This window comes from Lissotriton helveticus, chromosome 12, assembly GCF_964261635.1.
Source record: "Lissotriton helveticus chromosome 12, aLisHel1.1, whole genome shotgun sequence".
Taxonomy (NCBI): Eukaryota; Metazoa; Chordata; class Amphibia; order Caudata; family Salamandridae; genus Lissotriton; species Lissotriton helveticus.
The window spans coordinates 247,424,083-247,441,519 of record NC_136073.1 but is presented as its reverse complement, the minus strand read 5'-3'; the positions used below and the strand labels follow the sequence as shown (position 1 = coordinate 247,441,519).

Below are 17,437 nucleotides of genomic sequence, written 5' to 3'. Positions count from 1 at the left end.
TGACACCCGATCGTATCCAGTTAATAGCGAGTCTTCCTCAGCCCAAGACCCAGAAGGAGGTACGTGCTTTTATCGGCCTCACTTCTTAGTGCAGACAATGGATTCCTCAGTATGCATTTCTAGCTAAACCACTGATACAGTTAATGACACAGGAGGCAGCCGTATCGACTGTTCTCCCTTGGACATCTGAACATACACTTGCTTTTAATGAATTAAAGAAAGCCTTATGCCAAGCTCCTGTTCTAGCAACACCGAACTACAGTAAGCCTTTTACACTTTTTGTCACAGAACGTAATGGTACAGCATTATCTGTTCTCACACAAGATCAAGCAGGACAATACAAGCCCTGTGCTTATTTTTCGAGCACACTAGATCCAGTAGCCCAGGCTCTGCCTGCGTGCCTCAAGTCAGTTGCAGCCACAGCACTAGCTATCAGACAAAGTGATTCCATAGTATTAGGACACTCCCTGACAGTACAAGTTCCACACTCCGTGGAAGTTCTTTTAAACCGAACACAGACTCAGCACTTGACAATTGCACGTTTGACAGGTTATGAACTGACACTGTTCCAGCCACACATAGAAATCAGACGCTGCAACGTTCTAAATCCTGCTACACTGTTACCGTCAGTTACTTCAAATCCTGCCACACATGACTGTGTGGAAGTTGTTAACACTATGACTAAACCAAGACAAGACCTGACAGATATTCCATTACCAGACCCCGACCTGACACTTTATGTGGATGGTTCATGTATGAGAACAAGTACAGGAGAACTAGTAGCCGCGTATGCAGTGACTACTGACACTGAAGTTATTGAAACACATCGTATTGACACCCTGTCTGCTCAAGCAGCAGAGCTAGTCGCTCTGACACAAGCCTGCATACACGCCAAGAACCTGAAAGTTAATATTTACACAGATTCACGTTACGCATTCGGAGTTGTACACGACTTCGGAGTGCTCTGGCAGGAGAGAGGTTTCATGACTTCTCATGGAACCAAGATTCAGCATGGTTTCCTTATTCAAGCTCTGTTAGATGCAATACATTTACCGACATCTATCGCTATCATGAAGTGCAAAGCACATACGAAAGTCACTGACATTATTTCCCAAGGTAATGATCTAGCAGATCGAACAGCCAAGCTTACAGCACAGACACCAGACATACCAGTTAACAAGACACCGACATCCACTCTAGAACAGACTACTTGTATGACAGTTAAGGACCCTACTCAAGATGTCATAGATATCCAGTTACATGCTACTCCCGAAGAAATCAAGAAATGGTCCGAACAAGGAGGGGTCCAGACAGACCAGGGATGGGTGACGAAGGGAAAAGCCACATGGTTTCTCCCCGACTCAATGGTTCAAGTCATTATCAATACCGCACATAGTCCTGCACATTTAGGAGAAAAAGCCATGATAGGCAGTATCCAGAACATCTGGTTTAACAAGCATTTACGAGCTGCAGCCAAGCAGAAAGTCCGTACTTGTATGATATGTTGTCAATTCAATCCAGGTAAAAGTGTCCCGGTGGAACAAGGTGGATTCCAACCCCCTGACCACCCTTTTGAAGTCCTCCAGATGGATTATATTCAGATGGAGCGATGTCGAGGTTTCAAGTATGTCCTTGTAGTTGTATGCGCTTTGTCCAGGTGGACAGAAGCATATCCAGTCCCAGATTACACAGCCGCGACCACTGCCAAGCAGCTGGTTCGTGAATTCTTCCCCCGTTATGGACTACCTAGGGTCGTGTATTCTGATAACGGCCAGCCATTCTCATCTGAATTAATGAAGCACGTTTCCCTTTTGTTAGGGTACCAGTGGAAGTTCCATTGTGTACGCCATCCAGAAGCAGCCGGTCTCGTAGAGAGACATAATCAAACCTTGAAAATCCGTATTGCCAAAGTATGCAAAGAGAAAGGTGTAGACTGGCTAGTAGCCCTGCCAGTTGCCCTGTTCTATATGCGCATGGTCGCACATTCCAGATCAGGTCTGTCCCCGTATGAGGTCGTATTCGGCCGCCCCCCAAATATGTGGGGTACACCCAGACCCCGAAGTATTACAGATGTTTCCAGTAATATGCTGACAGATTACCTAGCTTCCTTGATGTCTGCCCTACACTCTTGTCGTTCACAGGTTGCCGCCGCATTTCCAGACAATACCGAGGTGAAACCGCATGAAATTGTTCCAGGAAGCTTGGTTCTCGTCCGGAATTTTGATCGTTCGAGTCCGCTGGAGCCTCGCTGGAAGGAGCCGAAGTTAGTCCTCCTGACCACCCGTACTGCCGTCAAGTTGGAAGGCAGGAAGGGGTGGGTGCATCTGTCACACGTCAAGAAATTTCACGGACTAAAAGCTGTTTCCAAGAACTTTTCCAAGGATTGTCAAGATTTTAAAGACTGCCAAGATACTATTCTTAAGGACTGTCCCGCAAATGACATTGATATCAAACCTCCCCTGTTAGTGAAAACTCCACAGTAGGAGTATAAAAGTAAGCTCCGGTCTAGTAAAATAAGTCAGCCAGTTTAATTGTCTAAGTCCTCCCCTAGGTGAAACGGTTAGACAGGTATCTGACATGTATGAGATAGACCCCCATAGTGAGAGAGTTAGTCAAAACTCTATCCGATGTATCGTTTTTCTAAGTTTTATATTGTTTCTCAGCCTGATGATTACCTGCACAAGTTATGCATTTCATTTATGTTTTCCAATTTCTCATGTAAATAAGTTTTCTAATGCTACAGTAGAGCACACGTTTAGTGATCTGCCTCCTCACGAACTATCTTATCGTCTTGCTATGCGCAACAATTCATTCATCCGTATGTTACATTATTCACACCAGACCAGCAATGCCACAAATTGTTGGGTGTGTGGTCGACTCCCCCCTTTCCAGACACCGAAGGGAGTTCTGCCACTCTTTCCTTATCCATTTTCACATAACGGTTCATGTGGAGCCTGGTCCATGTTAACGTCATCTTCAAATGATATGTCCCTTCTGAACAGTACATGTTTTCCAGACAAGCAAGGTCTTCCCCACAGAACAGGGTTAGATCTAGAAAATGAAGTTTATAATTTAGGTAATTATTCTTCGAAATTCATGGTCCTGAATGTTCAGTCTGATCCTGCTCCAGACTTACCTGCTATTTCAGTACTACCAGTCAAAGGCGAATTATGTGTCAGAAATAATGGTTCCGTACATGTAGGACATAGTGATTGTACTACTATTGTCGAGTATAGTGACAGTGGGAAATCTATTTTCAAAGCTTCACGTCATTCTTATTTTGTTTGTGGTCAGACCGCATATGTTCGTCTGCCCCTCGATTGGGAGGGAACCTGTTACATTGCCTTCCTACTGCCACCAGTTTTTCTAGCCCCATCTGATTATCATAGAAACACACATCTAGTACACATTAGACATAGAAGGGAGATTGAATCCCCGATTGTCGATCAAACTGAAACTGCTCTAGAACAGTATACAGATTTCAATAAAGGATTCTTTTTCTTTATAGGACCTATCCAGAATAGTAAGTTAATACGTAGATTAACCAGAACCCTTGAAGCAGTAGTGAATGAGACTGCTTCTGCCCTAGGTAACTTAACCGAAGAGCAATCTGCTATGAGATTTGTCGTGCTCCAAAATCGTCTCGTTCTTGACGTCATACTGGCCGATAGAGGAGGAGCATGTAGAGTCATCGGATCTAGTTGCTGCATTTTCATTCCAAATAACGCGCCGTCTGTTTATTCAGCTATAACCAGACTTCATAAAATTGCCCATCAGTTACACCAGAATCCCGGCACCTGGACATGGTCCGGTTGGTTTTGGAGTATAATTTCTGCCTGGGGATGGAAAGTATTGTCATTTCTAGGTATTGCAGTAGCGATCATATTCAGTTGCTGCCTCTGTATACAATGTGGCCCTGCGATTTGCGGCATTTGTGCTACCTCTTGTATTCCTAGTCCCAAGTCCCGTCCTAGATCCCGTTCCAAGAAAATTCGAGACGAGCAAATGATACTGTATGAAATGATAGATGGTATCATGAATATTGATGTTTCCTGATGGAAACTTAGTGACAAGGAGGGAATGTGGAAAAGTAAATTTTGCCATGTTCTGTGTCCCTACGTGTCCCCCATCTTATGTTGTATGTGCATGATTAATATGCATATGTATTCCCCATGATCGATTAAAGACGCAATTACAGTTGTGTCCATCTCCAGTATGCCAGTTTCCAGTTCTCGTGAAAGCTACGAGTATTAGGCCTATGTAAAGCTACGTTGCCACGTTTCTCAGTGTGCACGTTATTTCATTGTAAAATCCCCGTTTCTAGGCCTCAAAAGGGCCCGGACTCAGATTCAGCTCCTGTCTCCTGAACCCTCGCTGAGGAGCGATACAGCCCCCACCTGTATCCCTGACCCTTCACTTACTTCCTGCCTCACAGTGCCCGGCTCGGCCTGGCTCTGCCTGCCAGTCTGCCAAGAGTATGTTATGATTCTAGTTATCAGTCCAGCCCTCCTTCTCTGCATTCCTAAGCTACTGAATCGCATCAATAGTTTCAGTCATCGTCTAGCCTTTACGTCTCCATGTAAGAGAAATACTGTATTTATGGTCATTTAATATTCCTCAACACACACTACATGTAGAATAATGCATGCACCAGTCTTAGTGTCTGTTAGCCTTTGCCCTGATAACTTTTGGATTCCATCAACATGTTCTCTAAACATCAGATACTAGATAGTGTTTAGGTACATGTCGCTCTGACTCTCCAGACTTCAGTCTCTCCTTCTAGCGCAGAAGTCATAGCCCCCAGCTTCTCCTAGTAACACGTCATTGTCAGTTTGCGCGCACCACTAGGTTAGAGGTCCCGGCTCCTTAGGTAGCCCCCTCCATGTTTCCGCCCCGTTTATGACATATTCTGTTACGTTTACATCACATGGCCATGTACACGCCTCTTGTTACACCTACTTTCACCCTTATCTTTCGCGACTGTTACAAGCCCCACCCACTGTTACGCCTACTGTATGTACTGTAATGCAATTGTTTTAGTATATATACTTGTGTACTGTTATTAAAAGCCAGCGCGCTCATTCCAGCTCCTGCCCGACAGCTGTCGGGGCCCCCCTGTTGGCTAGCCATCCCAGATCTTGCCCGTGCAGGTTGTCCTGTTCCTGTCCTTTATGCTGTATTAAAACCTGCAAACTCCTACTACCTCGAATCTTGACTCTTATTTATTGAGCTATCTGTTATTGTTATGTCCAGTCAAAAATAGAGGTATTATTTATTTATTTACCACATGAATTACCACATGAATTGTCTCAGCCCCTTTGAAATATGCAGTGGTAACCCATTTGCCTCAGAAATACTCCTGAAGGTCTAAAAATGATAGATCTACTTCTCAATGGCCATGCCTGCTAAAACGGGCTCCTCAGTAGCCGGGTCGGACTTCATCCTAAAATGGACAGAGAATCAATGGTTGTCACGTTCATAGATTAAATACGACAAAGTGAATGAGGGTCCGGCAGCTGAACTGGGCCTTTTGGACCTGTGGCTGCATTTGGTACAGTGGACCATCCACTTCTTACCAGACTGCATAATATTTGCATTCAGATAACTGTCAAATGTTTCTTTAGTCTTGTTTTTGTCATACTGATGTCTAAAAGGAACTATGTACCAACACACTTCTTTCTGTTTTACATTTATATTTTTCCTCTAGCCCACCTTGTCCAGTTGTTCGGGTTCCTTTTTTACACCTTAGCATATTACACCTAGGTTTTGTTTTGCCAAGAGCGACCTCGTTACAACCATCTACAAATATACATCTTGTCTGCCCACTCAGTGTTGTGGGATGTTTGAGAAAAGACTCAAACTAAGTGAAAGTAATACTGAAATGTTACTCTTATTTATTAAGACCCTCTTCCTGTTGGGCAATTTCCAACAGCATTGGGATCTCTTCCTATACCAACCCCAGTTTTTAACTGATCAAGTTTAAATCCCAAGTTAGAAGTTGCATCTTGAGCCTGCTATTTGTATCTGCCAGTTTCGATGCTTCTTTTTCTTGTACACAGGTTTGGAAGTCAATACCTTTGTTTTTTATAGCCTTCATTATTATAATACTCCTTACGTGGGTCTTTCCAAAACCACTTCAGGAACTGCAGTTAATTTAGAATACAGCTGCTCCACTATTACTGCAACTGAAGAAATGGACCATATTATACTGCCATTACTAACTGAAATTGGGTACCAGTCCATGACCTAATCAGGTTAAGGCACTATCAGCTAGATTCATCATTGTAAAATCGGCTTGCAAAGGGCCCGATTCTGAGAATCGGGCCCTTTGCGAGCGCAATTTTTGCATTTGGGATTCATCATCCCAAATGCAAAAATCGCTAATAGCAAAATCGCAAAATTGCGAGGAATTGCATTTAAGGAATCTCTATTTGAGATTCCTTAAATGCAATTCATTAACCATTTTTAAATTGCGAATTCGCAATTTTTGGCCGCTATTTACCGCGAAGTCTGACTTCGTGGTAAATAGCGAACAATTATAAAAATGCACTTTAGTGCATTTTTCTAAGTTGTATGTTACACACACACATGTCCTTTGGACATGTGTGTGCGCAACATCAGTCTACATTTTCATTTCAGGGGTGCTACAGGGTGTCCTTTGGACACCCCTGGCACCCTTGAAATCGCATCCTTATTTGCGATTAGCAAATTGCTAATCGCAAATAGGGAATAACTCCCCATTCATTCCTATGGGCCTTTAGGCCTTTAGGCCCATAGGAATGAATGGGGAGTTATTCCTTATTTGCGATTAGCAATTTGCTAATCGCAAATAAGGAAGATGTAGGAATCACAATTCTTTTTGCAATTTCTACATGAATACCGTTTTGCAAGTCCTTAATAGCGATTCCTTAATAATCGCTATTAAGGACTCCGCAAAACGGGACAATGAGGAATCTGGCTGTATATGTGGTCCATAAAGCAGTGTGCCATTTCCAACTTGTCGTTCATGTAAATTCTCTTCTGATCACCCTTTGCAAACAACTTGGCCGTCTTAATTGCAAAAAAAAATGTAAATCCTGACTTTATCATTATTAGCAAATGGCTTTGTTGTTGCTTTTGCTCCCTCTGCACTAAGAAGGTACAGGGTGCATACTGAGCTTAACAACGGGTTATAAGAAGACTGTACTTAGCCACTTTACTGCAGTTACAAAGGCCACAGATCCTCCCAGTGCTTAAGGAATAGGGCTAAAGAATTGAATCTAGGAGTCAAGGATGAGGCTAGGCTCTCACCATGACCATTGCCCTCACTATTTTAGCTGACCACAGAAAGTGTATTGTCTGCCTTTCTTTACTAGTTGTCACCTTTCTTGTTCAACATTGTTTACCAACACTGCCTTTGTTATTTCAAACATTGCTTTCTTTTCACAAATGAAAGAGTTTTGGATTGCTCATTTGGTGCTTCCAAGCAAATGTATTGCCTGCCTTACACTCTTCCAGATTACTCTTAAGTGTTTTATCTTCGGATGATTAAGGATGGTTTTGTATTTTAGTTCGTGTTTGTGTAATAATTTTGGTTTTTAATAATATGTTAATCTGGTAGTAGTCTTTGGTGGGTGTTTTAGTGGTTTTTCTGCACCAGATTGGTGGTGGTAGGGGGAGGGACAACACCCTTGTGTACTTGTGTTGCTTAACCTTTTTTCACTTTTACATTTCTGTATGTAATTTTTTGGTATTGCTTGTGAAACCCTTGTCCCCCCTTTTATCTTAACCATGTCCTCCTTTTTCTGTTGTTCCCTTAAGGTTTCACTTTTTTAATACCATTAATACTGCATCCTTACCTCTCATCTTCTTGTTTTGTTCCAAATGTTTCTAACCCCAACGCTTTTCCACCTAATTTTTCTGTTTTTTAAATCACGTCACATGTTTGACTATTTGGGCCTCTCGTTTTCTGGATTACATAATTGATTTTTTCTTTTCAGGTTTCAATTGAGGATATGGGACTCTATGAAGACTTATCTTCAGTGAATGACAGCACTCAGGTGTGTTGGTGTCCTTGCCTTGAGATTCTGTTTATCTAGATTCAAGCATACTGGCCAGATAATGTTTCCCATGAATTTTGAGTCTGGTAAGGTTCCAGCACTCATGCTCAATGGTGCTCATAATCCTCTGCTGGTGTCTTACTTTTCCACTACCTCTTTTTATTTTTCACTTCTGCATGGATTGGAGCTAAACTTATTTTGTGTAGGCTCTGCGGCTTGCACCTCAAAGCCTAAAACATTGCTTGACTCTAGTTTTAGTTTAATGCTTTGCATATGTACAGCATAGAACCCATGAAGAACTTGAGTTCTTTACAAAAAGATACAAGTATTAACCCAATGACACATCTGTTGATGTTTTTTAAATCCACCTTCATAGTGGCTGCTTGGTGCTTATCCAGAAGCTTCCCTTACAGCATAGCAGTACCTAGGAAGTCCTTTTTAAATGTCAGATTCTTAAAACCTTCTACATGTTTGAGTGGACAGAGATGGTGTGAGGGGCAATTGTATATTCTGAGGTTGTGATGTGATAAATTAAAAGGCAAGACCAAGAGAGCGGATTTTTCTGATAACAGAAGAGTTTATCAGATACTGTGGGTAGTTTTCTGGCTGGAGTATAGTTGTTGAGTCTTGACACAATGCATGCTTATCCTGGCAGAATCCAAGTTTGGAAAAAAAATACACACCTAAACTGGATGCGATTGTCAAACAGTTATCAAAGTAGAATATGCATTGAGGGATAGGTGAGTATTATTTTTTTATTTTTTTTTATTTTTTTTAAAACCTTTATTAAAAAAAAAACAGGGAGATACATGCGCAGGCCCACAACCCTCATGGCCGGCCGCAAATACATTCAATAAAAACAGGAGAAATTTCAGGTCAATCAGCAAACAGGATATGTTAAAGTATACCAGGCGCGGTTGTGAGGCTCGCAACACAGGATACGAGGTTTTCATTTTAAAATTTTGAAGAAGAGTAGGGGCTGCAACAGCAAGGACACAACACCTTACAGGAGAGATATACAGAAAAGACGAGGGGGACGCACCCCAATGGCAGTCAGAGATAGGCTATGGCTATGGCAACAATATAATCTAGGCAGCCGCGGCGGTAACATTAAACTACAGACAATATTACAGTAAACAACGTTCCTAAATATCACCCCAGAGAGCCCACCCCCAAGAACAAAGAAACAGGGGCTAGTGGAGATGCCGAAAGAAGAGGTAAGATGCAAGACCAAGAGACAGCCAACCCTACTAAAGAGGAAAGAACCCTCCCAAAGCCGGAAAAGAGCGATAGGGACCATAGAACAAAACAAACTAAAATAAGAAACCCCCCCCGCACCCGCCACCCTGCACCCCTGTAATGGCTACGGCCCAACCCACTAACAGCGTGCCTGTCGCCCCGGAACTGCCCCACAGAAGAGAAAAAGTACAAGAAGTGGAGGAGGAGAGAAACAAATATACCCCCGGACACCCAGCACCCCCCGCCGGCAGTGAAAAGATGGAGGAGGAAGACAACCAACAGGTGTGTTCTCAGCCGCCCAACCCCGGACCCCGAACCGATAAATACCAACGTTCAACCCAGTCAATGTCCAGCCAGTCCTACATAATCTCAGCAGTGCGAGCAACCACAACCAAGAAAACATCCTCAACCCTGCCCCCTGCGATCCAGTGCGTCGACGAAGACTAGCCGTCCAGGCGCCATCTTAGATGAAAAAGGCGAACAGGAGGGCCACGACAGAATTGGATGCTGTCCAATAAAGTCTGTCCGATCCAACACTGTGAGTTCAATAACGGTACAAAAAGAAGCAACGCACAGCAGCAATCCTCCAAGGCCGGCTGGCCGGAGCAATAACATCGGTTCCGAAAAAGGACGGGGAGTCACGTCATCAGACCACAAAGGAGTTGCCGGACATGGCATCCGGAGACGATTTCCCAGCCATCGCACGAATCCACGAACATCAGACCTCTTCACGACCATCGCGGTCAGCACCGCGTCGGTATCAAGATCCCGTTACTCCAATACCTCCGTACATACCCGGATAGGCAGTCCACTGCGTTCGGAGACAGGGTGTGGCGCAGTACCCCGCACTCGAGAACAATCACGGCCCGTCGAGGGCACATCAGAAGCAATAGCATCCAGCCGGCCCCCCAGATCCTGGGCACTAATATGCAGGGCAGCTCGCAAAGCACCTAGAGCGCCCAGAATATCGCTGATCACCAGCGGTGCCCCAGGAAGAAAGGATGCAGCTATTCTCTTCATACGGGGCTCACAGGCATGTAATAGCCCTCGATGCTGACCGCCATCATCCCGTGCGACCAGCTGTTCACCCCGCCGATACTCTGCATAGCACAACCGGGCCAGAGGCGCAGGAACAGCAGACTTCATTCCGTCACCCCACACAGCGCTGACGCAATGTCGGCAATCACCTGGACCCCCAGTAGCGGCCCAGGGTCTGCAGTCACAAGTGCCGAGTGAGCGACACACAAAATGGCTCCCACCACAGCGCAGGGAGAGATGAAAGAACTGTCCGGGTCTTCTACGGGCTGGGGAGGCGATACAGTGTATCCCTCGCAACTGCAACACTGTCCAAACGTGCAGAATCGCGGAGCAGAGTAGATCCCTGCAGTGGGAAACGCAGTGAGGCTACCTCTCTCCGGCCGTCCGACTCCTCCCCGTCTCCGATAGCCGCTGTTATTGTGGTCGGGCTGGCCGTCTCTCACGTACAAAGAGCCGGTCTCGCCGCCATGAAAAGCCGGGGAAGAAGCGAGGACGTTCCTCCACCTTCGCCGCTAGAAACATGCCGGGGAGCACACCATTGGGATCGGAGTCACTTCCCCGTTCAGAAAACTCCGCTCGTAGACAGGATAATTTGCAGGATAGATCGCAATGCTGGAGGAAAGCGGGAGGGTCGGCGGAGCCGAGGGTTTAAGCGGCCATCATTGTTGCAGCTACATTTCTATTATTTCTTAATCTTGTAAAAAGGTGTGTTCTGGGCTGTTTGCAATCTTAGGTTCACAATCGTTTGAAGACATGGATTCAGGTTATTACTCAAATAGAGCCTGGGTGGGAAAATAGGGTGATCCCTTCCGAACCTTGGGTCTACTGGTTGATCAAGTACCAAAGAAGTTAAATGACCCCAGGAACCTGATCTATATCCAGGTAGCATCAAATCTTTACCTGTGATTTGCCTTTCTTTTTACCTTCCCTTAATTATTTTAGTATAAAGGATTATAAGGGAGGTCCTCAACTGGTACCACCTTGCTTGGTCTCGTGTTGGAAAGGAAAATTCAGGTTCATATATAAGTAATCATATACAGGAGACCTTAAAGTTCTTTTTTTTTAAAAAGAGGAATTAGTAATATTTGGTATAGTGAATATGACTACAATGTTGCAGGGTGTAGATTAGAGTGGACATAAGAAATCTTCCAAGCTGTGTGAGGAAAATTAAAATATTACTTAGAAGAGTCCATGAAGGCCTTTACCGCATTGCCCTGAAAGTGGTTGTGCACCACCTTGATTTAGGTTCTACTACGCAATACACTGACCACTCCCTCCATCTTATTGTGGCTAAAGAGATCTTTAAACAGGTTAAAATAGCTCTCACCTGGTGAACCTGGACAGTGCACAGCCCCAGCAAGGAGCTACCAGAACAAGGTCTTAACATTAGACTTGATGGGGACCAGCATTGCTATTTAGGTCTCTTGTTGCTCCTGGAGATGCGCTTGTGAGGCTGGAGAAAGATTTGTTATTGAGAGACGTTTGTGAAAGGAAATGGTTGTAGGAGCAGGGAGCATTGAAGGCAGAGGATACTCGAGCAGGTAGGTTGGAGTGCCCCGAAGGAAATGTTGAGTGGTTTACTGGGAAGTGAGTGTGAGGAGCACGCTGGTGGAGTAGGAGAAACAAAAAAGGGTGAACAATGACTTGCCGGGAAGCTTTATGTGGTAAAGTTTGCCCTAGTTTGCAGACCGCTCTTGAGTGCATTGGTCGGTTGTCAACAGGACAGTCCTTACAGGAGGAAAATTCTTTATTGAAGTGGGGAGAACAGTTGCAAAAGCTACATTGCATAATCGACAAGGAGAGTCTTGGAAAAGCTATCAGGGTGAGGTGGAGTAGCAGGCACCTACTGCACAGAAATAACATTGGGTGATGCTGATCGATGCAACAGATGAGAACTTGTCTGAAAGAACAGTAAAAGAATGTTCAGTATACAACAAACTATAAGTTGGATACATATGCAGCTCACAAATTCCATTTAAGCAAGATTATTTGGAAAAAAACTAGAAATAGCTAACAGAGAGCAGTAGTTACATGTGTATACTGGCATATGAAACTTGATTAAATGGTTGGTAGTGGAAATCACTCAGAATGTGAAAGGCGGGGCAAGGGGAAAGGGCACTGTGTAATAAGTGGAAATTATTATTTTATGTACTCTTATTCATTTAACTGTTTTCTTGGGCAAGTGTAGTTCATCAGTTAAGGGCAGTTAGTGACAATCCGGTGTTGAGGGAGGACTAGGAGCTGACAAATCACATGGAATCTAACAGAAGCCAGGCACTCTGGATTTTCTACCATCCAAACACTAAATAAAATGCATTGAGCAAAGAACATTGTTTTTGTCTTCATAGCAGGGATCAGTAAACTGATAAAGAAGAAAACAAACCCAAAGTAACAGGATGCCCAATGCGCCTGTGTGAGAAACGAAGACAATAATGAGTGTGATGGGGACAAATAGCTTAGTCAACATGTGATCCAACCCAAATTGCTTGTTCTGTACCCCTATCCTACCGGAAACTAAACTAATTGAAAAATGACAATAATGTACTGAATACAAATGTCACAGAAGCACAAGAGCAGACTCCTTTCTGTACTGCTACCATCGTGACTAAAAGCTTGTATAAAGCACACTCACACCCAAGAGGGCCTCTAGTACTTGAAGTAATTATTTGCCCATATTTGTGAATTCTATTGCTCTTACACTAGTTTAATTCCACTATTTCACAAAGACGTAAAGTGCTATTACTCAATATGTATTCCCTGTATCAATAGCTGCCAGACTGATGCATGCATAATTGATTTCACCATATCTTCCCAGCCAGCTTCTCTGTTGCAGAATCTAAAAAGGTTACTGATGAAAATCATTGAAGCTTTACTTAACACGCAAAGGTGGATAGACATGTCTCACGGGAGGAGAATTGTGTCTGAACATACATCAGAGATTGTAGGAAGCTGGCTCTTTATGTGATATATCAATAAATCTGCTATACCGTGTAAAGAGGACAGGGGTCCCCTCATAAGTGAACAGGGGCTTGCTCTAGCAATCCCAAGGTGCTCTACTAGGGGTAGTATTGTCAAGCATCCTTAAGCTTAACCAAGAGGAGTGCAAGACCTCTGTAAATACTCACAATGATAAATAAATGACACACACGACTCAAGAACGAGATCCACACCAAGTTATAAAAATAGCAAGTTCTTTATATATGTTTAGGCATCAGAGAGAAATCGTTCAGGTAAGTACGTTTTTAAATATGAATTCTTTTCAGTTCAGAAAGTGGATACAGTGCAATTTTTGAGTTCTGCAATATTATCCTATTAAAGGAAGAACAAGTTCTGCAAACAGGTATAGTATAGCAACTTATGGAACAATCTCCAGGAGTTAAGATGAGTTGTGGGCAAAGTCCAAGGCAGCACAACAGTACACCACAAGTGGCACGAGGGTGGCCGAGTGCAGGGTGCAAAACAATATTGGAAGCCCAACGTTTGTCTATGGAGATGGGTCTCTGCGAAAAAAGGCTGTAGCCTCCGGCTAGCAGGCCAGTCAGGCTGAACCACTAGATGAGCTCAGGCTTCACGATGCGAGTTACGTAGGGACACCTTTGGTCCTCTTCCCGCAGCCCAATGGCGACGGATTTCAGAAGTGTCTTTGGGAGTTTGTTTTTTCCTTAATGGAGCAGCCCGCTCTTCCTGGCAGCGTCCTCCTGTTCCATGAAGTAATCTAAAGTCCTGGGGTTTTAGGTCTAATACCTATACCCCAAATTGTCATTGTTCTTTTTGTGGCAAGGGTCTCTGAACCCAGTCCAAACCAGTCCTTTCCTCCCTGGGGCAGCTTGACCACATGGGCGGAGACAGGATTGTGAAAAAGAGACACAGCCTTTTCCAGTGCAAGTGAGACTCCTCCCACCATTCTAAATGCAGGCCAGGTCTATTCAGCCCAGCAATGAGTCACCCAGGCAAGGCAGGACACACCTCAACCCCCCTAGAGTGAAGGCAGATCCCAGCTCCTGTCACTCAAACACCAGACACTGAATACACAAACAGCCAGAGGCGCAAAGGATGGTAAAGTAAGTAAATGCTTACTTTCTAAAAGTGGCATTTTCAAACACAGAATGAAAAAAAACACCTTCATCAAAAGGTGCGTTAATCAGAGAGCCTATACTCCATTTCTTTATCTTGTCCCTCTGGAAAGTTATACTTGTAAGATGTTAAAAGCAACTCCTATGTTAGCCGTTTTGACAGATAGCCTTTCAATAGTGAAGAACGAAATACACAGTATTTCACTATCCGAACATGTCACACACACCAGTGCATGTCCTACCTTTCACATGCTCTGCACCCTGCCCATGCTCTGCACCTTGGGCCTACCTTAGAAGTGCCTTACATGTAAGAAAAGGGAAAGTTGGGGGTCTGGCAAGTGGGTGTAGTTGCCAGGGCAACATGGTAGTTTAAAACTGTGCGCGCAGACACAGGGATACTCATGTGCTGCAAGCCCACTAGTAGCATCTGATTTACAGGCCCTGGCACAGACTGTGCACTTTACTAGGGACTTAGCAGTAAATCACATATGCCAATCATGGATAACCAATCATATCATAATTTATACAGAGAGCATGTGCACTTTAACACTGATCAGCAGTGGCAAAGCGTCCAGAATCCTATTGCCAATGATAACAGGGTCAGAAAACAAGGAGGCAAAAGGTTTGGGGGTAAACCTGTCAAAAGGGCCAGGTCTAACAACTCGGAATTAGAGTTGATAAAATAAGCTAACAAAGTAAAAATGAATAGTGAATTAGTTAATGAACACATTGTTAAGCTTTAGGTGAAGACGGGATGCAAGATAGTTGCACCAGTAAAAATAAACTCATGCCACAAAGGTGATTGTGTCTACTATCTACGGTGCGGTAGTGTAGCTTCCACTTTATTTCATATTCTCTTGGCAATATTGAGGAACCTTGTGGAGAAGAGCGCTCACATTATGTTGTGCCACTCCAGCTGAAGCTGCTGCTTCAGTTTGAACTTGGAGAAGGTTATTAGTATTTGCCTATGATGAAAATAATATGGTACTTTTAACCCATTTGAGCTACACCTGAAACTGTTGTACCGGAGTAAAATACAGTTCATGCAATTACCTCGTGGTGATGATAGCTACATTGTCGATTTACTGTTGGCAGTAAATCAACTATGGATCACCAAATGTCTAACAGGACTTAAAGGTTGATCTATAATTGCAGGATAGAGAAATGCATGAGTGGCATATGCATGTAGTTTATAGGACAAAACACTGAGGGCCAGTATTATGAATACTAAGACTTAATAAAAAGACAGCCTTCACAGGAAGGTTTAACATCTCGCAAGGAGCATACATATGTATATGACTAAGGGTGCTATCACTTTTGATTGTAGAACGGGAATGGAGTGGCTCACTGAAAGAAATTACAAATACAGTTCATGGAAAGTGGCATCTTAGAATGCAAAGACGTTTAATAACTCCATAACTGATTATTTGTTGCAATACATTCTGTCTCCATAGTTGATTTCTATCTTAGCTCTTTGTAATGATATATTTGTCTCTAAAGTTGTCCTATTGTAAGGCACGCAGACACCAATTGTTTTTACCTCTATTTAGACATCTCTCTGTCTCTCCACCCCCACCCTCCATTAGCAGTACTGGACTGGAAATTAGAGCAAGGCAGATACTTGAAAGGAGATAAATCGATCTATTTAGCTGAGTTTATTTCCAGAGGTCTGCTGTGTCAATGGTTAGCATGTTTTTTGGGTGACTCCTCAACTCGCAAGTCATCAATATAGACACTGATTAATTTAGTTCTTGCTGCCAGGGTTTAAACCTGTATCACACAGTCTGGTGTTGTTCCTGAACCTGAGCCCCATTTTTCCACAATTGACAGCTTGGCTACTGCAGCATCAAATCTTGAAGTCATCTTTGGCCAATGGACATTAATATCATGTGGCTACTTTTGTGACCGGCTTTCCTTCTGAGTCAGGCTAGCTTGGCATCACAGTCTTAGTAAGAGGTGTTTTTATTACCACCTCCCACAGTTACAGCCCAAGATCTTTTTTAATGTGCGTGTGTGTGTATACTTTGCTGTCATAAAAAATTCCATCTTGCATAATACTGATGTTTTCTTTCCTTTTACACCTATAACATTGAAGAATCAGCCACAGTTCCAGGCTGCCTCAGATGTGGAGAAAGCAATTCATATTTATGAAAACACTGGCAAGATCCCTGCAAGTGTGATGGAGGCCAGGTGAGCAATCTTCCAGATATTTTCTTCTTATTGGGTGACTTTGATATTTCCTATTTAATTTCTTATTTTTGTTGTGTGCACACTGGGCTTGCTCATGCATTGAGGTGCTATAACTTTCACACTCTTGTTAACACTATAAGCAAATGAAACCACCACAGATGTGATAACACTGTCAGAATATGTAATGAGAATCTACAATTTAATTTCTTGGTAAAGGGTAGCATTGGTGTGTCTCATGGATTAACAACATTAGGACCAATTGGAAATTCCTTTTTCCCAAACATCTCCTTGTATCTTAAGTTCAGTTCTAACTGGACCCCAATTCAGCATTGACGGGCCTCCAGTCATTTCATACTGCTCATGGGTTTTCAAACTCACCAGTCATAACTTGTGCGCACAATCTGGCAAGTGAAGGGCCTGGATTTGGGGAACTAAATTGATTTGATTAAGAAACAGCTTAGATTGAACATGAAGTGTTAGGGCGAAATTTTTCCAAATTTGAAGGCTGACTTAATGACGACCCAGCTGATGGTACATGACTTGAGGCAGGACAGGAGGCATCTTTTAAAGATGGACAGATGTAGACCAGAGGCAGTGATAGGGTATGTATGTAAAAACACAATCTTTTAGAAATGAAAGGGTTGCTTGTTATGGCATGGCGGCAGAAAAGCACAGAATGAGATGTACCACAACATTGACTGACTGGTGCTGAGTAATTTAACATTTAGGGATTCCCAAATATAAGGAATGGCTACAGTCCACTTGGATGGATTCTACCACATAATAACCAGTTTAACAAAAAGTAAGCTGGAAAAGTTAACCAGGTTTATCATAAAGTCGATGAGCCGAAACAACATA

General features: G+C 43.3%; 1 protein-coding gene across 1 annotated transcript in view; it reads left to right on the top strand.

The window, feature by feature from the left end:
* FANCA (FA complementation group A) overlaps nt 1-17,437 on the top strand; it is a 674,778-nt gene that overhangs the window by 195,022 nt on the left and 462,319 nt on the right. Inside the window, exons 17-18 of the mRNA XM_078671408.1 lie at nt 7,980-8,039; nt 16,485-16,579. Coding sequence (XP_078527534.1) covers nt 7,980-8,039; nt 16,485-16,579 — 155 coding nt within the window. The remainder of the gene's footprint in view (nt 1-7,979; nt 8,040-16,484; nt 16,580-17,437) is intronic.